We start from the raw sequence: 24,154 nt of genomic DNA, 5'->3' as shown, positions 1-24,154 counted from the left end.
AACGGAGCATCTCTTCCTATTGTCCGCAAAGTGTTATTTGTCTTTCTGGTTGATGAGGTGTTCGGATGACTCTAAGGGTGCTTATATTGATATCCAAGCTAACAATTCCCCCTCTCCGGCCTCCTCTCTCCATATTACCGCCATAAATCCTGTGCCGGCTGATTGTTATGGTCATTGTGTTGGTGGTGAGGGATGGTTATTATCCATAGGTGCTGGTATTTTATGTGTCTCTTTCCTCCACTTTCTTTCTCTCTCTTGCAGGGTCCTGATCACTGTGTTAAATGTCTTCACTTTAAAGACGGACCCAACTGTGTGGAGAAATGCCCTGATGGCCTACAGGGAGCAAACAGCTTCATCTTCAAATATGCAGAGGCCAACAATGAGTGTCACCCCTGTCATGTCAACTGCACCCAGGGGTATGGACGTGTTTGTTAAATGTTTGCATTTTGTGAGTGTGTGTGGGAAATATATCTGTAGCGGTCCAGCTACTTCCTGTGCTTGTTTGCCACGTCAGTTCTAGCCTCAGGAACTTCAGAGAGCCTATTTGTCAATGCACTGACCCTTTTTAGAGCTCTCGTGTCCTCGGAGCTGGCTGTGCATAAAGCATCATTAATTTTAGAGGAAGGAGTTTGCCCTTGCTGCGTCTCTGCAATCTAACTTTAGCCCTAAATGATAACCATCACACTCTCCGAATTTATCCGGCTGGGCACCTGCAACATAACCTGAGGCCCTTGGGGTTACATGAGAGACGGCTCAAATTTCATGCAGAAAACCATTATCTCCTCAATGAATCTTCACACTGAGCCATGGATTCACTTTTCTTCCTCCTGTGTCACATGGAAGCCCTCTTCCGCTGACTGTCTGATCTGGGATCGCTTAGTGACGTTAGCGGTTAGCTGACAAAACGACAGGGCTGTGAGCATCAGCGTGGAAGGGCAGGAATTTAGACGTCAATAAAGCGTCAGGAGAGGCAGTGTTTTGAAAATAGGTCTAGCACTAATAGATTTGATGAATTATTACCATTAAGTTGTCTCAAGACAGTCATTAGATTACATTCACAATCTTTCCTAGTCTTGTAAGTATGAGAATGTTTAGACCGAGATCTTTGATCTTAACAGCATTACTGATTTGAACTTCAGTAGCATAAATTGAGTACGTACGTAAGTATGACTCGTTTCAAACTGGCTTTTTCAATGAATACCTTTTTATTTATTAAAATATTTTAGTAAAAAATAATAAATGCAGCATTTTTATTGCTATGCATTGTTTTATTGGTGCAGGATAAACATTTAAATAGTTAAATACTAATAAATATATAAATTTGAATACTTTTAAAATATAAATACTTTCGAAAACTTTAGATATATGTGTGTGTGTGTGTTTATTTGTTAATTTGTTTTCTTTATTTGTTGTTTTAGATGCACAGGGCCTCGTCTGCAAGACTGCATTGGCATGATGGACAGGTACACTCATTTTATATATATATACATATATTTATATGTATATATGTTGGGCTTTTTCACCTTTAATGGACAGAAAACAATGGGAGAGAAGAGAGGGCAGCAGTACCTTGAGCCAGGACTTGAACTAGAGTCACCCATTTCTCAGATTTATTTATTTGTATTTTTTTCAGATCTCTTAACATATATATATATATATATATATATATATATATATATATATATATATATATATATATATATATATATATATATATGTGTGTGTGTGTATATATATATATATATATATACTATAAGTCTAAATCTCTGTAACATAAATCATGTCCTGTAGCAACACTACTGTGTGTTATACACTCTTTCTCCAAAAAACAGTGATTTCCACTGTCAGTAGGTTTGCAAGGTCAGAATTCTGGCACCAGGTTCTCGTCCTCCCTTAAGCCATCATTTATTCATGGTATCTATTTTGGTTTTCTGCCCAATGTCCAACAGTTGATTCTAGTCACACTGGCTGGCATCAATAGAAAATCACTGTGACTGGAGATCCTTTACACCACACAGTTCTACAGACAGTTCACATTGGTGTTCAGTTCACATGTCATATTGGTGATTCAGTCACAAGACCTCTGTGCACTAGCAGTGGGGTCCAAATGTCTGAGACTACATTGAAAATCTCTGACATTTTTTTTAAATTAAAAAATAATATAATATAAATAATTAAGTTTCGTTTTTTGTTTTTTTTTGAAGCACTGATGTCGAATGAATAAATATTATTTGTAATTTTAATATCTATTAAGTATTTTTTATTTTGAATTTATTGGTTAATATTTAAATAAGCAAATGTGTGACTTTGATCACATGAAGTTTCACTCAAATAGTTATGCTGTAGTATAATTTTTTAATGAAATGTTATATTAAATGAACAAAGCTTGCAAAATAGAGGTATTTTCACTAGTGGTTTCTCACTGTACATTAAAATTCATCCTTCACTGGCTGCGTACAGTGCAAGGCTCTAGGTTTGTCAAACCCAGCTGCATCTGATTGGCCTAATTCCTGTGTTGATGACATCATTAACACGCGCGCACACACACACACACACACACACACACTGCTCATTGTTTTAGTGCCAGCTGCCTTTCAAGACAGAGCTCTGCTTTAACACAAAAATGCACGGTGGGAAGAAAAAAAAAAAGTTATATAATGACCAGGCCACAGTTCTGTGATTAATGTGCTGCTGTGAGGCCTGTGTGTGTGTGTGTGTGTGTGTGTGTGTGTGTGTGGGTGTGGGTGTGGGTGTGGGTGTGTGTGTGTGTGTGTGTGTGTGTGTGTACATTTGCTTCATGGCATATTTGATAAATTGATATCACTTTCTTTTGTTCTCATGGGAAAGCTGGAACAAAATACCATTAACTGCTCAGAGCAAATGTGTTTGCTGTTTCATATCCACCATGGTGGTATACAGTCCTGGCAGGGGAGGGAAGCCAAAGCTAGAAATCGTTTGTCTCGACCTCACACATCACAACCACAGACTGCTTGATGTGTATTGAAAACAACTAGGGCAAAAGCTTCCCACAAGATGCAATCTGATTGGCTCTTTTTGGAAATTTTTTAAGAGTCAGGGAGTGCAGGTTTATATCAACTGAGATATGAAGTCTTGTTCAGACGTTCTTCACTGAACACTTTCAGAGACGTTTTTTTGGCCAGAATGAGCTGTAATGTGGACCAGGATTTATATCAAGACTATTCGCTTTCTCTCTCACACACATATACTGTATATATATAGTTCTGTCCTGTCCTAATAGTGTATTATAGTGCAGGAGTGTATACTTGTTGTTTGGAAAGACTTTCAGAGTAAAGGCAGGAGGGAGTAATCCTGATAAAACACATTGCTATCCTTGGAGACCAAACACGCTCAGGAGAGAGTTGAACATCTCTAGTGTGAACAAGATGAGAGGCAGGTGATAGTCAACACTCACAACAGCCTGCAGAGTCAGGTAAAGAGGATGTTTTTCACAACGAAAAGCATGAGTGACTATTTAATGCCATTTGTATATGTATCTGTATATTATACATGTGTATTAAAAAAAAGAAAAAATCTTACTGACCTCAAATTTTTGAATGGAAAGTCTACATATTATTAATTAAAATTATCAAGTTTATATTAGATTTTTTATGTAATATATATATTTTTTTCTTCCAGCTAATATGTCTATATAATACTATTGCAGAACGGTTTCAATATAAGTAATACTGGATGGTTGGGTCATGTCTTATCTTGCCTAGGGCTTCAGAATCACCGCCGTACCTCCAAAAATCCTTGTTGAACCTCTCTGTAATGTGTATTCTAAGTGTTTCTCTCCAGAGTCTCTCTTGCACAATTGGAAAAGACATGGCAGGTTACATAAAACAAGATGTCAGACATCCTGTCCTCCTTCCCCTGCAATATATACGGTAGTGGCACGGTGCGTGCTGACAGCAATGCAGCATCAACATAATTGCCTGCTCATTGTCAGTGCGAAAGAAGCTCGCTCACGCATGTGGGATCTATACACTCACACAGGCTTCGGTGGGTGATGGTATGCACTCGGCTATGGTCTCCGTGGCTCATAAGCTTTGTATTCTGACTGCAGATCAATATCAAATTAACGGGAGAGATTCTCACCTCGCCCATAGATAATCTAGCAGTCTATCGCTCATCATGTCTGGGCAATGCTTCACTGTCCCCACCTCACTGAGTGGGAATTCATTTCCATTCCACAAACTTACAGTTCCAAATTTACACAGGAGGGAAAACCAAACACAAACGCCTTCCGTACAGAGGTGTACACGTAGGAAGCAACTGGACGAGTTTAACGGAATAGAAAAAAACACAAGGATCTCAATATCCATTTTTAACACATCATTTAATTACACTGTAATTAAAGGGATAACTCACCCAAAAATTTAAATTCTGTCATTAATTACTAAGATTGTTTGGTTATTCAATAAAACAAATTGCTTACAGCAAATGTAATATCTTAAAGGGATAGTTCACCCAAGAATGAAAATTATTTCATTAATTACTCACCCTCATGTTGTTCCAAACCCATAAAACCTTCATTCATCTTCAGAACACAAATAAATATCTTTTTTATGAAATCTGAGAGCTTTCTGTCCCTCCACTGACAGCTATGCAACTGGCACTTTGACTCTTCAAAAAGTTCATAAAGAGATCGTAAGACTAATCCATATGAATTGATCGGTTTAGTCCAAATTTTCTGAAGAGACGCTTTATATGATGAACAGATTTACTTTATTTGTACATTGATCAGCGAACATAAACAGATGCTCGACCAAATTTGCTTGATGCGCGAGAACGAACCTCATTGGTTCTTGCGGAAGCTCAACATGCTTTAGCCTCCGTTTACCACAACTGATGTGTGAGTTGATGATTGTTTATATGTAAATAAAAGCCTACATTCTGTTGTTCATCATATACAGGAAAGCAATTGTGTCTTTTGGACTAGTTTTACGATGTCTTTATGAACTTTTTGAAGCGCAAAAGTTGTCAGTTGTGTAGATCTTTATTTGAGTTTTTTCCGAAGATGAACGAATGTCTTGTGGGTTTGAAAAAACATGGGGGTGAGTAATTAATGACAGAATTTTCATTCTTGGGTGAACTATCCCTTTAAGATATTAAATTTGCTGTAAGCAGTTTGTTTTATCGAATAACCAAAAAAAATTCTACAACCTGTCAGAAATCACCAGCACAAGACACTGTAAACAGTTTAAAAAAAAATAATAATTGGGTCAATTACTTTTTTTTATTTGTTTTTCTGATTAGTCCTTCAACAATTGATGTTCATTGCATAAAATGTAGCTACTTTGAACTTAATATGGTTTCTTAATGCAATGATAGTTATACAAGATACAAAAACAAATGGCAACTTTGAGATGTAAAATTCCAAGATACCCATCCAACAATTATAAAACAGCAAAGTTGGAACATGAGCACATCCTGTGTGTACACAGCTTATATGCTTAAATCATTTTTCCCAGAAAAACTAAAAAGAAGACTTTATACTTGGGTCCATGATAATACCCCTCAAATGACGAGTCTACTTTATATCCATGTGCTGTTAGAAATACGGGTGAAAAAAAGTGCAGAGACAATTACATGGTAAGATTGGCAGTCTAAAGAGTTGGATCTTAATGAAAGACCTGTAATAGGACAGCATGTGCTGTGTTTTGTATGCAGTCAGTCCTGATTTAGTGCTGCCGTTGAATTAGGCCTTTCGTTAATGCTAAGGGAACATTTTCAGATGGAGATTCAAACTGAAACCTCAAAGTACAGCCCAGAGAAGACTGATGCAAGATGACTGCAGTTGGAAAGGTTTTTTGCAGACACATCCAACCAAATATCTCATTTCTTTCTGAGAGTGAGGCTTTTTTCATGTTGCTTCTCATTTAAGGGATGTTGGCAATTCTCAGCCCGCTCCTCTGATGGGTTTCTCTACTGATCTGTACAGCTCTTTTGTTCTTCTGTAGTATTTGTCAGCGGTTCTCAACTATAAATATAAGTCTGTTGAGTTTTTCCAAAAATGTTGTATGTAATAAATAAATAAATAAAGTTTTTATATATTCTTACATTTCAATGTTTCATTTTAATGATATCCGATTTTGAAATATCTTAGTCATGAAACCAGAACCAGTTGATAAGCTCTGGTTTACGTGATATTGGACCAATTACCCAGTAGTTTATTTTTATTGCCTATGGCTAATGTTTATTTTCTCTCCCGTGTTTCCCTCAGGACTCCCCTCATTGCGGCTGGGGTTATTGGGGGATTGTTTGTGGTGATCATCGTGGGCCTGAGTGTTGCCATATCAGTCAGAAGGAAGAGCATCAAGAAGAAGAGAGCCTTAAGACGCTTCTTGGAGACTGAGGTTAGACACAGTCCATCTTTTCTCTCTTTTTTTTTTTTTTTTTTTTTACTTAAGCATGTATTCAGAAAACAGACAGAAAACTTCCTAAAGACTGTTCTCCATGAAGCCTGAAAACCAGAAGGACCTTAGCAGTAACAATCATAATCTGTTGATTGATATTCAGCTGTTTGTATTTAATTGTCAAAAGCTTAATATTATTTTTTATTATGTAATTAATTACAAAATTACAAAAACCAAGGTATTAAACAGTATTTTAAGCTGCGTTCACACTGCGTGCCTTAGTGCTCAATTCTGATTTATTGCTCAGATCCGAATTTTTTTTGTATAGCTGTTCACATTGTTTTTTTAAATGTGACCAATATCAGATTCCAGTGTGAACAGATCATGGTCCTAAAAAAAAACGGTAGAACACAACACACAATAGGCTGTCATACGGAAATAAACACAGAGGACATTAGATTAAGTGATTATGTGTTCATTTAAAGTGTGATCTACCGCGGAATCCAGCGAATTTATGCACAGGCAATATATAAATAAAAAAAAGAGCAGAGTTTTTAAACATTTATTATATGACCCTCAGGTTTTGCTTGTATATAGAGCTGTCACTGTAATAATTTTAAGTTCTGACACATCACTGTCTTTCCACTGACTACCATTCGCAACTGTCTTGATAGCTTTGGGTAAGTAAAATCTTTGGAGTGACTACCATGAGCGCAGAATTGTGACGAATGTTGCTCTAGAGTGTCGTAAAGTTCACATGAATTCCGATATGACTGTTCAGACTGAGGTCACATTGCAAAACATCTGACCTGTATCAGATTTAGGAACACATATGGAAGTGGCACAAATCAGAATAAAAAAAATCTGATTCCATGTGGTTTGTACCGCTCACACTGTCATGACAAAAACAGATCTGAGTCACATCAGATTTGGTAACAGAGTTGCAAGAATGTAAAATTAATATAAAATAGAAAAGAGCATATATATTATTTAGTTTGGCCTCCTGAGTTTGTTCATCCACAATTTATGAAGGTTAATCACTCCCTTTTACTGACCATTTATTGATATTAATTACTTTAACATAGTTCAACTTTATAAAAGTTCTAAAGACAGTTAAAAGTACCTTACTCAATATGTTTTGATTACTATGTAAACCTCATGAACAGTCAAACTGAATTATTCCAATGCTGAGGATAATAGCCTTTCTTTGCACCTCTTTTTAAAGAGATTGTATGTGTTAATTAAATGAACATTAATGAGAAGTCGTGTCCTTGCTGGTGGGATGTTGGCCTCACTTATGGCTTATTTTTCCTCTTAATGCTTACTGTTTCTGTCCTTCCTTTTCATTTACTCAATCTCCTTCTATCCATCCTCTTAATATTGTTGTTTATTTTTCATATCACAGTGTGGGTGGAGGGTTCATAATAGTGCACGTTGCGCAAGGATCCCGCGTTTCTGTGCCCGAAGGTTCCGACCTCTCGTCTTCATGCGTACATATATCCTTATGGCCTCAGGCTTTGAACAGAGAGTATAATGCTCTCCTCAGATACTCCATAGAATAATCTGGAGCTGGCCCACGCATGCCACATAAGAAAGCACGTATTTGTGAAAATGGACATCATGTATGCCAATAACACAAATGGTCTTGAGCGTTCCCATATCTCAATTTTCACCGGAATAGGGTGTTCCTATCACTATAAATTTATATTAAGTTGGAGCAACACAATACCACTTAGGTTTTTCAGCACCACGGACAGCTGATCTGTGTTTCAGCACCGCCTGCAGCGGACAGCTCCCTGGATCACAGCTCGTCCTCTCCCCTGGCTCTCCTCCGCCTTCTGTGTTCTGGCTCCTGATTTACAATTCCATTTAAATGAAGAAGTGCTATTGTTTTTTAATCAGGCGCTGTGATGAGCCGGGGGACGCCGCAAAGGGTCGATAGAACGGCTGATTTACGCTCTCTCTCTCTATCTCTCATTTTCTCTTACGCTTCCCAATCTCTCCTACACACTTTCTCCCTTCATATTTTTATCAGGATAACCTTCTCAATTTCTGTCTTTCTTTCCTGTATCTTCTCTCTTTGCTTTTTCCTCTTATCTCTGTCCCTCTCTCTCTCATCACATTTCAATAGTTCCTTTATCACCAGGGTTTTTTATGCATTGATTGAACTCCCAAACTCTTATATGCGCCACATAATGGCACAGCAAGACTAAATAAATTACAAGGAATTCATACACTATTGTCTGGGCTATTCAATTTATTTGAGTTATGGCCAAATGCTCATTGATTGTCCAGATTGATTTTAGCGCCACTGACAGCATCTTCCGTCCGTTGCTTTGTGTGTCTCAGTTGGTGGAGCCTCTGACGCCCAGCGGTGCGGCCCCAAACCAGGCCCAACTGCGCATTCTGAAAGAGACTGAGCTGAAACGGGTGAAGATTCTGGGAGCCGGGGCCTTTGGCACCGTCTACAAGGTAATGACATCAAAGAGGAGACAGAGGGAACTGAAGAAAGATCTGTGCAGCCCGTATATTTTGATTAGGAAAGCATTATTGTAACTATTGCACATACATTTGCTGGGAGGTTATCGAAACTCTTAAAGGGATAGTTCACCCAAAAATGAAAATTCTGTCATTAATTACTCACCCTCATCTCGTTCCAAACCCATAAGACCTTCGTTCATCTTCGGAACACAAATGAAGTTTTTTTTAAGGAAATCGGAGAGCTTTCTGTCCCTCCATTGACAGCTACACAACTGACACATTTGCACTTCATAAAAGTTGCAAAAGTTCATAAAGAGATCGTAAAACTAATCCATATGAAATGAGCGGTTTAGTCCAAAGAGACACGATGGCTTTATATAATGAACAGATTGAATTTAGGCTTTTATTCTATTTTATTAGGCTTTTAGAACTTTTTAAGCGTCAAAGTGGTATTTGCATAGCTGTGAATGGAGGGAAAGAAAGCTCTCAGATTTCATCAAAAATATCTTCATTTGTGTTCTGAAGATGAACGAAAGTCTTACGGGTTTGGAATGACATGAAGGTCAGTAATTAATGACAAAATGGAAATTTTGGGGTGAACTATCCCTTTAACACTAAATATTCATTTGTTTTTATTTTATTTTTATTTTATTTTTGTGCATAACTTTCCCCATACAGTGCTATGAAAAGATAGTGTTCAAAAGTTTAGGGTCAGTATGTTTTTAAAATAATTGTATTCAGCAAAGATGTATCAACATTTACATCGATAGAAAAAAAAAGTAGTGCACTTCAAATCAATTTCAAAACTTATGAAAATATTATACTTACTTTGAAGGACTTATTTGAGCGTAGGCTCGTTTTAACCACGTAACAACCACCAAGAACACCTTAGTGTTAAGAACAACTCAGAAGACTTTATCAACAATCAATTGTGCAATTCCTCCCAATACATTTTTTTTTTTTTTTTTGTGATTTCAGGGTATCTGGGTTCCTGAGGGCGAGACTGTGAAGATTCCCGTGGCCATAAAGATCTTGAACGAGGCGACGGGCCCCAAAGCCAATGTAGAGTTCATGGATGTGAGTGTCACTCTGTTGCAAGGCTTGCAGCTGTAGGTTGTGTAATTCCACTAAGCGAATATTCAGCTCTTTAGTAGTTCAAAAGGAAAAATGCATGTAAACCTTGAAACATCCTCTTAGATGATGCAAGAACTATGAAACACTTACCAAAGGCCCTTACACACACGTTGAGTGCAATCTAAAACAGGTTATTTCTGCTTATTTGCGTGTAGAATGTTGCGTCTTTTTCATGTTAGTAATGCATGTGTTTGTTTTCATTAAGATATTTGAGCATATATGCATGCATTAAAGCGTCTTCTCCGTGACTTCCCCACATAAGGTATTTCCCACAATTCATCAGTGTTAATGGGCATTTCACTTTCAGAATATTCTTAGGGGTTTGTAGATGAACAGATCCACTCATACTGCGCTTAAAAAACAGAAGCACGTGAAGGCGGATCAGACGTGTAGACGCTGGCCTCCGCTGTTGATTGGACGGGCACGCAATCATCTCAGCAGCTGGAGAATAGCAGGAGTGTGAATGCTCATTATATAACTGTCAAGTGTGTCATTTTATGTAGTGCTCAGATAATGGGTTTGTGTGTGTGTGTGTTTGTGCATGTTGGATGTGTGCTACACACCATGTTATTTTTTCAAAATGTTCAAACAAACGTAATAGGATCCCTCCAAGGCCTGAAATCATATTAATGGCTGAGGTATCTTTTATTGCAGTAATATAACCTTATGGCCCGAGGTTTGGAAATTATTTCTGAATTATCCCCTCAGCTGTTTGTGGAAATTATATGTATTTTTTATGTTCTGCATTTTCTTAGTCCCTGATACTTTTATACTCTGTGCCATCTTTTGTTTGGACCACAGGTTAAATATGTTGGATATAAACTGGAATTTGGATCATAAATGTGTTCTCGTTTAGTAAGATGCTTCACGCATTTCTTATTTTTGACTAGATTTACTTAATCACACTGTACTGAAGCACAGTAACTGAAATAGACAAGCATAAAGATTTTGTTAAATTTTGTAGATGCTCATCTTCAGCATGCAAGTGTGCAGTGTTAGTGATTTATGGGTAATAAGTCTGCCTTGTAAATCCTCCAGCTTACGCAAGTGTCGTGAAACAAAGCAAATAAATCCAACACTCATTTTGCAGTCTATACTCATTGCAGCAGACTATATGGGGCTGTTTCACTTATGAATCTCAGTGGGACGTCATGGGTGTGTGTTTCAACATGCATGAGAAGTGCTTCAGAACAAATCTTTAAGAAATTGTCTTTGCAACATACATGCACTTTTTGCACTTTTTGTAATTGAAACATGCTCTCATTTGTCAAATATAAGACACTGCCATTCATTCTCACATATGTGTTGCCCAATAAGGCATGCACTGTTTATCTTGCTTCAGAATATGCCATCTTTTAACAGATAATTTATTGTTGGACTGAGCTGTGTAACAATAAATCGCACTACCGTTTAAAAGTGTGTGGGGTCAGTGAGATTTAGCAAGGACACATTAAATTGATCAAAAGTGACAGTAAATACATTTATAATGTTACAAAAGATTTCCATTTAAATAAATGCTGCTTCCACAACAGAAAATAAGGTAGCACAGCTGTTTTCTACATTGATAATAAGATTTTTTTTCTTGAGCATCAGCATATTATAATGATTCCTGCTTTGCAATCACAGAAATGAATTACATTTTAAAGCAGTAAAACAGAAAAGAGTTTTTTAAAACTGTAATTATATTTCACAATATTGCTGCTTTTTTAAATGCAGCCGTGGTGAGTATTAGACTTCTTTCAAAAACGTAATTTTTAAATGTTTTTTTTTTTTTTTTTTTTTTTATATTCCCCCAAACCTTTGAACAGTAATATTTATACTGCCGTTCAAAAGTTTGGGATCGGTACGATTTTTTAATGTTTTTGAAAGAAGTTTCTTATGCTTACCTAGGCTGCATTTAGTTAACCAAAAATACAGTAAAACTGTAATATCGTGAAATATTATTATAATTGAATTGAAATTGAATGAAAACGGGAATCTATGATGAATAGAAAGTTCAGAAGAACCGCGTTTATCTTGAATAGAAAGCTTTTTTAACACAATACCGTTCAAAAGTTTGGGGTCAGTAACATTTTTTTTGGAAAGAAATAAATACTTTTATTCAGCAAGGATGCATTAAATTGATCAAAAGTGACAGTAAAGACATTTATAATGTTACAAAAGATTTCTATTTCAGATAAATGCTGTTTCTTGCTATTCATCAAAGAATCCGGGAAAAACAACTGTAAGTGTACACAACTGTTTTCAACATTGATAATAATAAGAAATGTTTCTTGAGCAGCAAATCAGTATATTAGAATGATTTCTGAAGGATCATGTGACACTGAAGACTGGAGTAATGATTTCCCAACACAGGAATAAATTACATTTTAAAATATTTTAACAGTTATTTTAAACTGTAATAATATTTCACAAATTTTTTTTACTGTATTTTGGATCAAATAAATGCAGCCTTGGTGAGCAGAAGAGACTTATTTTAAAAACATAAAAAAATCTACCGATCCCAAACTTTTCAACAGTGTGTGTATGTATGTGTGTGTGTATATGAAGAGTTCAGATGCAAAAGCCTCTAAGTGCCATCTGAAATTTTCTTCTAGAATGATCATTTTTATCAAGCTTGTATATTTAAGTTCAGTAAATTCACTTAAATGGCAATGAAAATTACCTATTAATTATCATTTAAGTGAAATTACTGAACTTAAATATACAAGCTTGATAAAAAATGATCATTCTAGAAGAAAATTTCAGATGGCACTTAGAGGCTTTTGCATCTGAACTCTTCATATATATATATGTATACCAGCTGTGTTTACTTAATAAAAGAACAGTTTAAGACATTTACCTTACATGCTGTAAAAACTGACATTTAATCCACTCATTGTAATTGATGGATTATGGATTCCTGTGCTCTGAGTCGCTGTTTTTTTCCCTCCAGGAGGCTCTGATCATGGCCAGCATGGAGCATCCTCACTTGGTGCGGTTACTGGGTGTGTGTCTGAGCCCAACCATTCAGCTGGTCACTCAGCTCATGCCCCACGGCTGTCTGCTGGACTACGTGCACGAGCACAAAGACAACATCGGCTCCCAGTTACTGCTTAACTGGTGTGTTCAGATCGCCAAGGTAAGACACCCCAAATCCTGATTGAACCAGAGATTTAGAGATCTACTTAAATGCAACATTAGTTGAGACCACTCTTATTTATCTTATATTTCTGTGGCCCTTGATATGGCTCATGTTTTTATTCAGAAGTACTAATAATTTGTACATATTAAATTCTTCCTAGTCATGCAGCGAGCATCATTTTTGTCATATTTCTTTGATATTGGACCTCCAACCCCGTCTGCTGTCTGTACCACTCTGTTCATCTTCCTCCCACACCAATGGTGGTCATATTTCCTCCTCTCAGTGTCTCCCAGACTGGGAGTGCATGTGACTGATCTCAGAGCAGCAGCACCTCAAAGGCTGCTGGGATAGATAAGCAGCGTACAGCACGCTCTGTCCGATCTGAGCTCATAGTTGTATCTGTGAGCTTTGCTTTTTGTCACTCAAAACAAAACCTCTGACACCTCTGAGATGCAGAACTGTATATCAATTCTGTGTGTGTGTGTGGGAGGGGGGTTAAAACAATGATTTAAGCAGAACAGTAACAGAGCTATTTCAGGAATTATTGTTTACAAAATATTCTTAAAAGGAAAAGAAAAAAGGTATCTTGAATATGAGTGCACCGGGTTACACAGGAGTTACATCACAGGTGGTAGTTGACATGATAATTTAAGCAGAGACTGCAGTATGAACTGATATACTTAAGCTAAAACTATTTTAAAGTTAACATGAAATGGTGTTTGCAGCCTGAATTGTATTTGATTATTTTTAAAAAATAGAGAGGGAGAGAAAGGCTACATACAGTAGCCTACCTTTTAAAAATTTGGTATCTATCTATCTATCTATCTATCTATCTATCTATCTATCTATCTATCTATCTATCTATCTATCTATCTATCTATCTATCTATCTATCTATCTATCTATCTATCAATGCTATACATTTTTATGGAGCCCCTTATGGGACATGGTGAAGAAAAAAAGTATGAGCAAATGTTTTGCATTTCCCCGAGAAACTTTGCGTTCGCTCGCAAAATGTTTGCGTTCTCCCGAGAAACGTTGCATTCACTCGCAAACCACACAAAAAAAATTGTGAGAGAACCCAAAAGCATTGGCTTTTTATTTTTCCTCCCATCTAATTTTTCTTTTCTTTTTTTCAACCACCATGTCCACTTAGAGTTTCCATATATTTTAGATTTTTTTTTTTTTTTTTTTTTTTAAGAAACGTTTGTGAATGATTCATGACTCACTCAAACAGTCAGCCCTTTGTCACCACCTACTTGGGTAACTATGTTGCATGCAGAAAGGGTTACTGAAAAACAAATAATAATAAATATAATAATAAAATATTTACTATATTATATAATATATTTGTTATAATACATGCATTCTCTAATGCATACAAATAAACATTATAACCAATAGAAATTAATGTCCATGTTAGCCACTGCTGAACAGACAAAAGCCAGATTCAACTGTTTAAATAAATCTCATGCATTTAAATCATAGTTTAAGAGGGCTAGTTGGTATTCAGGTGTTTGGTTGCTGTACTCACATGACCACTTCAGAGGTTTTCCAAATCAGCCATGCAGAAAAAAGATTTTAGGCACAATACTTTTGAGAAATGTTAACCTGAAGTGATACAACCGGAGGTTATTATTTATGTATTAGGCTCACCTTATGATAGTCTTTCTAGGAGCAGGCTGCAGTGTGGGAGTAAAATCAGACAGTGTCTGACCTGTTCTTTTCAATATAAAACGAGCAAAACGAGCCAAGGCTTTAGAAATGTCACCTCATATACTCGTGGTGTTAAATTACTGGCTTCAAAATAATACCATAAACCAACCTTTCACCGATGCATTATACAAAGATATAGAGAGGTATTTCAGTTTGCCAATTCCTTGGACACATACAGTATATTAAGCCCTATTGCAAACAACTGCGGTGATTGTGGATGTGGTTCATCTTTATCAGTGAAACAGGGCTTTGGTGTCTCTGAAACTGTGTTTTACATACCTTTTATTTGAATCCATTGCACAAAGTTGGCCAGTTACTATACACCAACTCATTTTGAGAAGAAAAAAATCATTTTTTACTTATGTTTTGTTGTGGTCCATGCATTATTGATGAAGCAAAACCGTGGTATATGCATTATTTACAAGTACCTTATTACAGACATACTGTAGAGTGTGTTGTTTTTGCAATGCCCTCTTCATGCAGCTTCTCTGACATACAGTCATACTCAAACAGTGTGTGTGCGTGCATGTGTGTGCGTGTGCGCGCGTGTGTGCGCGTGTGTGTGCGTGTGTGTACGTGTGTGTACGTGTGTGTGTGCGTGTGCGTGTGCGTGCACGTGCGTGTGTGTGTGTGCGCGTGCGCGTGCGCGTGTGTGTGTGTGTGTGTGTGTGTGTGTGTGTGTGTTCATTACGCCACCTGGCTATAAGGAGTTTCTTCTTATGAGGCCAGAGGAAAAGAAAAAAGTCAAATAAACAGAGAAAGGACAATCAGGTTTGAGAGATAGTTGTGTAGTTATATATATATATATATATATATATATATATATATATGATAACAAGAACTCAGTTGTTTTTGGAGACAATGATGAATTGCCTATTGTCCTTGTGACAATTATTCAAGTACTTCTTGCAGCGCACAAGACACTCTTCTTTATACATATAATGCATAATGAGCGTTGAACAGATTGTACAAACTTCAGTGTCAGGCAAGTAGTTCACATTTGTTCACACACTTGCCCTGAAAAAAATGTCACTGTCCCCACCACAAAAGTATGGTCAATTTTTATTTTTATATATATAGATTTATTTATTTATTTATTTTTTATTATTTATAATATATATTTTTTTTATTTTTCCTTTACGGAAATTAAATAAAAGATTTGTAAGTATTTTGGTGGAATTTTTTATCTTTGCAAAAAAAAAAAAAAAAAATACAACAGTGTTATTGATGGTTTCAAGACCAAACATTTAAGTTTGTAAGGCATTAAACAATGGATGTACAAAATCAATGATTGTAAATTTTTCAGTAAGAACACAGCCCTGTCCCTAAAGGCCATGTGTCTGTTCTGTCAGCTAGGCTGAATCTCTCTCACACTGACCTTGGGTCAGCAGGCCATCCTTATTGTTGAGCCCTGCAGAGTTATGACTACTGGAACCGGACAGAGCGATTGTTCTTCTGGAGAGGGTACTGTAATGTACCACAAAAAAAAAAAAAAAGTGAAAGAGGACATGAAGAAAAATTTAACGGAAAGCGTTTTTTAGCAAGTACCATTCAGAGAGATAGAACATGGCAAAGTGTCCTAGATGAATACAAGCCTATTTTTGTGATTTGTCTCACTGTGCCCAATGGGTTAATGGCAGTCTGGGGGGAAAAACACACTTCATGCAATAGATTATTTATGAAATAATCAGGCATGAAAGGAATTTTAATAAGTAGATTAATAAATGAATAATTTCAATGAGATGAGATTGACCAGAGGTGCACTAAACCAGAATTTGCGCATCCTTATTTCCTTCACATTTCAAGTGTGCTCTGTTAATGAATTGGACATGTGCGTGTAGAACGGAATAGGTGATCAAGTGTAGATGCTTTAAAAACTGACTCACTCAAGAGCCAACATAAGCCTGACGTGTGAAGGTTAAATTTTGATGCCTTGTGAGATCACCAGACCCCCACTAGTACTTTTTATTAAAGAAAAGGTCAGGCACTACTGTGTGTGTGTGTGTGTGTGTGTGTGTGTGTGTGTGTGTGCGTGCGTGCGTGCGTGCGTGCGTGCGTGCGTGCGTGCGTGCGTGCGTGCGTGCGTGCGTGCGTGCGTGCGTGCGTGCGTGCGTGCGTGCGTGCGTGTGTGTGTGTGTGAGACAGAGAGAGACAAAAACAATGATTTATTGTGACTTCTACTGGCCATTTGCCGCAACCTTCATCCTCTTAGCCGCGTGTGAGTATTTTTGTATAGTGGCAGTCTTTGTGAACAGGTGAGATCTTCAAGTAAGGATTTTGTAGAGCAATAGAAAAGAGCACCATCTCTCAAATTAACAGTGTGGAGCTGACAACCATCTGCAGCCATGCAAGACTGAAGTTTCCCTCAAATACTAATTGTGAGGCACTGTACCATTACATTTATGCAGTAATTACACATTTGGTCATTGTGTTTTGAATGTTTACTACTAGAGTCTGTATTTTCCGAGTGGCATTTAAGAAAACAGCTTAGAGGTGTAATTGTTAAGGAAACAGACTGTGACACACAGAAAGTGACAGCACAGGCAAACAACAGAACACACAGCATGAAACAACAGAATGTTCACACATGCATGCACACTCATTAAGACTGCATCCCATGCACTACTTTTACAGCCCATTTACATAGTCATTCTGGAATCAGAGAGAGCTGATGTTTGTGCCTGCGTCTTTCAGGGACTACTGAGTTAGCGGTCCTGCCGGCGACTGTCCATCAGTTTCCAGTAGCCTATACGTCCTATGGCAAGCCCCAAAGGGAAAAATACACATCACAGTAGTTTCAAGTAATTAGAAGTTTTAATAAGTCTGTCCATTTCTAAAAGTTCGACCCATTTTGGTTGATTTGCAGACCGTTGCTAACAAAAATATGATAAAACCAAAAAAGTATGTAAATATATTTTGGGGGAGAGAGGTGTATATATTAAATAAAAAGTCAGAATTGCGTGATATAAAGTCGCAATTGTGATTTATAAAGTCAGAATTATGAGAAATAAACTTGCAATTGTGAGAATAAACTCGCAATTCTGACATTTTTTCTCCGTATTGCATGTTTATATCTCGCAATTATGACTTTATAACACGCAATTGGGACATATAAAGTCAGAATTGTGAGATATAAATTACAAGTTACAAAAAAAAAATCACAATTACAAGTTTGTTTCTCGCAATTGTGAGTTTATATCTTGCAATTCTGACTTTATAACATGTAATTGTGAGTTTATATCTTGCAATTCTGACTTTATAACATGCAATTGTGAGTTTATATCTCGCAATTCTGACTTTATAACACACAATTGTGACTTTATATCACGCAATTCTGACTTTATAGACTCGCATTTGTGAGATAAAAAGTCATCTTTTAAAATGTTTTATTCTTTGGCGGAAAATAGCTTCCATAATATATAGAGAGAGCGAGAAAATCCTCCAAAACACACCTTATATGGTTCTGCCAGTTGGAAGAGAACTTTATAATGGAACGTGTAAATACACTCTAGGTAGACGGTTTCAAGTTACAGAGTTCTTATTAAGAACAATGATGATACTGATACAATCACAGGCAACAATTATCCCTTTTATCCTTTCATGGTTCATTTCATCTAAGGAAATCTTGGAATCCTCCCATTCTTCATGTTTGAAGCTAAGCCAATTGAATTTTCAATAGATGTAATTAAATTGACGCTTGATATTCAATGGTTTTAGTTGAGATGACAATTGTCTGGCTTCTAACTTGCTAATTATAATCTACGGATTGACCGTAGATAAAGATATGTGAAGATGTCTTGAAAGAACACCTTTCCTGAACAATGTAACCTAATTTGCTAAATAAAGCTGTAATTGTCATCCCGGTTAGCTCATACCTGAACCTAGATCTCTCCTTTAAAAACATCCTCTGAGTCCTGCAAACCCAAGACAAACAAACGGATGCAAAGCAATTTACTTTAAAGGCCATCCATACAGATCTTTTCCAATATTCATATGAAATATATTTTGTCATTCTCCCACACAGAGTCATTCATCTCACATCTCCTACCTCTTCTTCACTCTTTCTCAACCTTGCTTTTTTTTATGCAGGGCTGCTGAAATTTTAAACAGGTAAGAGAGAGAGTAGACAGCACAGGTGTCAGGGAACACAGAGGCTTTCTCAGCTCAGTAGACCTGCAGACTCTAGAGCGACTCGCCAGTGTTAGATGAAGTTAAAAGGGACACCAACAGTTTAGCAGGGGCTTCACTTTCAATTATCTGGATATCAAAACTGCCTGTCTAACAGAGCAGCTTTAATTGCTTTGACCTCTGTGAATCTGTCGGTTGTTTGTGGTGGGAACGATGGGGGTATGGGGACCTGTCATTTGTCCTCAATTTCTATGAGCATGTCATGTGACGTGCAACCAAAAAAAAGTTTTATGAAAGATATGCTAAGAAGAGAAGTTTGAGTGTTGTTTTTGTTGTGTTCTAAACCCAAGTAAGCAGGTAGGCTGGAAACATTATGCTTATGGGTAGAAACAAGAGTCTTTTGCTGTGATTTAACTTTGCATGTATTCTTGTCATGTTTATTATCATTAGCTAAAACTATTTAATACCTTTTTTTAAATTTAAATAAAATATAAATATTAGATTAAAAAACTAAACAAAAATTGGAAATGGTGCTTGGCAACTAAATGAAATAAGTTTAAGGGCACTAAAATTACTAACTGTAAATAAATAAAACCTAAAATTGAACTAAAACTTAATTAAAAATAAATGAATCCTAACCAGTAATATTTAAAAAATGACAAAAGCATACATGTAGCAAAATTACTAAAACGTTAAATACAATTGAAATGAAAACTGAAAATATAAAAATAAAACAATTCAAAACAGATGAATAAAAAATAACATGAATTAAAATGAATAAAAGCTGTAATAAATAATATTAAATAGCACTGACAATTAACAATGCAATACCAGAAGGCATTGTGACAAGCTCAGTAAAAAAGACAGACATAGAGATATTATGAGAAATATCTTTAAGTGTTTTGTCAATACAATAGGAGTCAGTGGACACCAAAACTGTTTGGTTACCAACATTCTTTAAAATATCTTGTGTGTTTCGCAAAAGAAAGAAAGGTCATACAGGTTTGGAACAACATGAAGGTGAGTGAAGGTTGACAGAATTTTCATTTTTACGTGAAATATCCCTGAGAATTGAAATACCCTCATTCACTGTTCCATACATTAGTCTACTAATAAAGTCCACTTGATGGAGTGAATGAAAACGAGCGAGAAAATTCTGACACTGCGCTGGAAGGGCTGCCGCTTTTTTATAGTTTGTGCTTGAAAATTTGCAAACTGGCAGCTCCAGTAGTAATGAAAAGATTTGTTGTACTCTGCCATGGAAAGTAGTATGCATAAACCTTAATTAAACAATTTAGTAATCAATTAAAAAGGAATTTATTCCTGTATGATATTACGCTGTACACACATTGGACCAGTGGTTTGTAAAATGGATGGATGAATGATTCAGCTGCGGGCTCCATCTTCTGGCGACACGCAGGAATTCATTCGACGCCACCCTCACAGTGCATTGTGGGTATTCTCTAGCCGTTGAGTGTACATCAGTTGTACACTCATTATTGTGGTGCATCATGGGATTGAATGAGTGCACTCAATAAGGTCCACTATGGTTTTGGACACCACTACTAATGTGCCCTATTTAAGGGTATAGGAGGCGATTTCGAACACAGCCCTGGAATTGAATTGGTCACAGCTGCTACAGGTGTTGAATTTGTTTTGAGAGAAAATTAAGCATAATTGCTTTTATCAGACTTAAAGAGCAATAGAGACATGCGAGTCATTAGCAAACGCAATCATCTAATCTGAATATAAACAGTTTTCCTCTTGCCGTTTCATCAAGGCCTCTTCAATTAGCTGGAGACGATAATGACTTGGATCGATTGTTGTGCTATTTCATCAGGTCAAGTTAGCCATATTTACCACAGGCGGCCATCTGTTATGCTGTAGCGTGCACAGAAAGGATGACTAGCCATGTGTCTGCGTGCAGAGAGTATCACGGACTGCTCACTGGCCGCTTGCATGCAGACAGACAGCTGGGAGCACAGATGCACATTTGGAGCAGAAATGTCTGGGAAAATAGGAGAGGTTGTCTGAATTGCTGACTGACACTTAGCACTTGTCGGTTGGAATTGAGGTTTTCCACCAGGGCTAGTTTCATAAGGCACAGGATTTAAATTAGTTTTAAGTCAGTGGAAATAAACTGATACACACACAACCAATATTAGACCCCTAGAGACGCCTGGACAAAGTAAATGATTAATAGATTGGAGCTTAAAGGTATAGCGGAGGATTTTTTTACTTCCGGGTGGAATGCCTATACTATTGGTCCTCCTAATTGTCAATCATTCTGGTGAATCAATCAAACTTTTCAAAAAGTGGAGAGGGCGGGTCTTATCTAAAATTCGGAAAGATCCTCCGCTATACCTTTAAAGGAGTACAAAAAAAGAAAAAAAAATTACTCACCCTCATGTTATTCCAACATGTATTTTCCTTCTTCTGTGTAATAAAAATGTAGATTTTATGCAAAATACTGCGTAATAACTGCTCTCTTACATACACTCCATATGACTTCATATAAAATATATCCTATATAAACATGACTTAATATGTGATGATGAAACAATTTACAAATGAAAGAAAACCATACAGAGTTGGAAAAACATGGTAACAAGTAAATATAATGACAAAATTGGGTGACAAAACTCTTTAATTGGCTTTAATTGTATTATATTTGTGAGAAGATAAACTTTTATTTTAACAATATTATTCTAGCTTTAAAATGACAGACTATTGATTGTTCCTATAAAACCTATAGGAAAAAATGGTTTTCCCCAGAGAAAATGTGATTTTCCCCACTTTAGGATCATCTTCATTTAGCTCTGACATAGTACCTGTCTGCCGTGATCTCACACCTTTCTCCCACACTCTTTAGTTTTTTCTGTTTTCTCTGTATTTCTGGCTTGTGCATGTGTAGTCCAAGCCAGACATTTGCTGTCAGAAGGAGTTTTTGCGAGAAACATAAAACACTTTAAGTTAAAGGAGCGTAAGAATGAATGTGTTGTGCCGCCTCAAGCAAAATGACTTTACCCTTCTCTAATTTTTCTCATTTCTGAAGAAAATGCTTTTTGTTTGTTTTGTTTTATTTTTCTTCCAGGCATGCGAACATCAGCAGAGCGCCATCCATACACAGAGTTTAATATCTATTTTTTAATATAATAAACATGATACTAAACTTTGTGTATGGATGACACTAAGAAATTAAGAAATTAAAGAAATTAATAATTATGTTCAGCAAGGATGCATTAAATTGATCAAAAGTGACAGTATAGACATTTATTATGTTGCAAAAGCTTTCTATTTCGGATAAATGCTGTTCTTTTGAACTTTCTTTTCATCAAATAATCCTGAAAAAAAACATATATATTGTTATGTATATTTATAATTTAATTATTTTATTACATTATATTTATTTTTTAATTAATACTTTTATTCAGCAAGGATGAAGTAAATTGATTAAAAGTAACAGTAAAGATATTACATTGATAGAAACAAATCTAATTCAAATCAATGTTGATTTTTAACAGATAAAAATAAGAGATGTTTCTTGAGCACCAAATCAGCATATTACAATGATTTTTGAAGGATCTTGTGACACTGAAGACTGGAGTAATGATGCTGAAAATTACATTTTAAAATATATTAAAATAGACAACAGATATTTTAAATTGTACTGTAATAATATTTTTTCTATATTGCTGTTTTACTGTATTTTTGATCATTGAAATGCAACCTTAGTATTATTATTATTATTATTATTATTATTATTATTATTATTTCGATTTGGAAACCAAAACGATTAATCACAGCAAATTGACAAATTTATCACTACTAGGCATGTGACGGTATCAGATTTTCATGTTGCAATAATTGCTGAAGCTTTAATCACGGTATACAGTATTATCCAATATTGAAATAAGTTGAATTATTAGGCCCGTCGTCAATTATTCCTTACAAATCGTATTACCGAATACAGGCACATGTCTAATCACTACAAATATTGCATAACACTTAAGTCAACAAAATCGAAAGAAATTGTATAGATGATTGCACAAGACATTGTAAAATAGCCAATACTCACACACCAGTGACAGTTCATTACATTTCCCAGAAGCCTTATGCTGATGCCCTTATCATGGCTGCCACAGAGGTTTACTCAGTGTTGCAATGGAGCCAGACCAGCCTCAGAGGAAAGGCATGAACATCCCCTTTTCCTGAAAAAAATGCACACACCGGCCCCCAGCGCCAAACACAACCTGCAATATTGGTTTGCAAGACCTGCGCCTAACAGACACTAGAGGACAGAGCTGTGTTTTGAGGAGCAGACAGGTGTGTATAATTTACTGTGGCCCGAGGAAGGCCAGACCTCGCTCTGAATCTGTAAACAATTGTTCAGGCCAGGTCAGAGAAAGAAAAAAGGGGGAGAAAAAGACTCTAAAATGGGGCAGAAGCCAATGTTGTTAGAAAGGAAATGGGCTGCGGTGCCAATGAACTATCTGAGATCATATCTAGAGTAAATTAATCACCCAGCAAATGAGTGTTAAGCTCTTCTTTGTGCCCTGGTGTAATGCCACATGAGGCAAAGGACGACTGCATGACCTTACAGCAGATGCATTCACACTGGATTGAGTTATTTGATTTAAAGGGATAGTTCACCAAAAATGAAAATTATGGAGACATTTGCCCACCCGCATGTCATTTCAAAGAAGATTATTTCTTCTGTGAAACACAAAAGGAGGTTTTGCTGACTGTGTAGGGTGCACTTTTCAATACAAATACAGTAGAAAAGCTCCAAAAAGGATAATAAAGTAGTCTATATGAATTGCACACATTCATTGGTGAGGTGTGAAGCCTGTGTGTAGGTAATTATCTCTCTCTCTCTCTCTCTCTCTCTCTCTCTCTCTCTCTCTCTCTCTCTATCTTTGCACCAACTGTGTTTCATCGAAGACCTTATATCACTCACATGGTTCATCTCTATGTAATTAAAAACCTTTCCATTATGTAAAGTATAAACAGTCAAGAGCTCTTTATGATGATGGTTACTAAATATTTAATATTGAATTATAGATGTCATTTGAAGCCTATTCAGTCATCAGTCTTTTTTCTCACTCCCAGTGTGATTCCCCGGGAACGTGTCTCTATCCCACTGAATGGTTAATGTGTTGCCAGGCATCCGTTACAGCTTAAAGAGACGC

General features: G+C 36.5%; 1 protein-coding gene across 3 annotated transcripts in view; it reads left to right on the top strand.

The window, feature by feature from the left end:
- The window catches only part of erbb4b (erb-b2 receptor tyrosine kinase 4b), a 316,016-nt gene that overhangs the window by 252,994 nt on the left and 38,868 nt on the right, over positions 1–24,154 (top strand). For 2 of the 3 annotated variants that reach the window (XM_084123173.1, XM_084123172.1), the window contains exons 15-20: positions 262–416; positions 1,419–1,463; positions 6,248–6,380; positions 8,730–8,852; positions 9,840–9,938; positions 12,931–13,116. In XM_084123173.1, coding sequence (XP_083979299.1) covers positions 262–416; positions 1,419–1,463; positions 6,248–6,380; positions 8,730–8,852; positions 9,840–9,938; positions 12,931–13,116 — 741 coding nt within the window. Of the gene's footprint in view, positions 1–261; positions 417–1,418; positions 1,464–6,247; positions 6,381–8,729; positions 8,853–9,839; positions 9,939–12,171; positions 12,220–12,930; positions 13,117–24,154 lie in introns of all 3 variants that reach the window. The other variant, XM_084123171.1, reaches the window with a different exon arrangement.

The sequence above is a fragment of the Abramis brama genome, assembly GCF_963993115.1.
Source record: "Abramis brama genome assembly, chromosome: 8".
NCBI lineage: Eukaryota > Metazoa > Chordata > Actinopteri > Cypriniformes > Leuciscidae > Abramis > Abramis brama.
The sequence above is the reverse complement of the archived record's forward strand: the minus strand, read 5'-3'. Positions and strand labels throughout refer to the sequence as shown.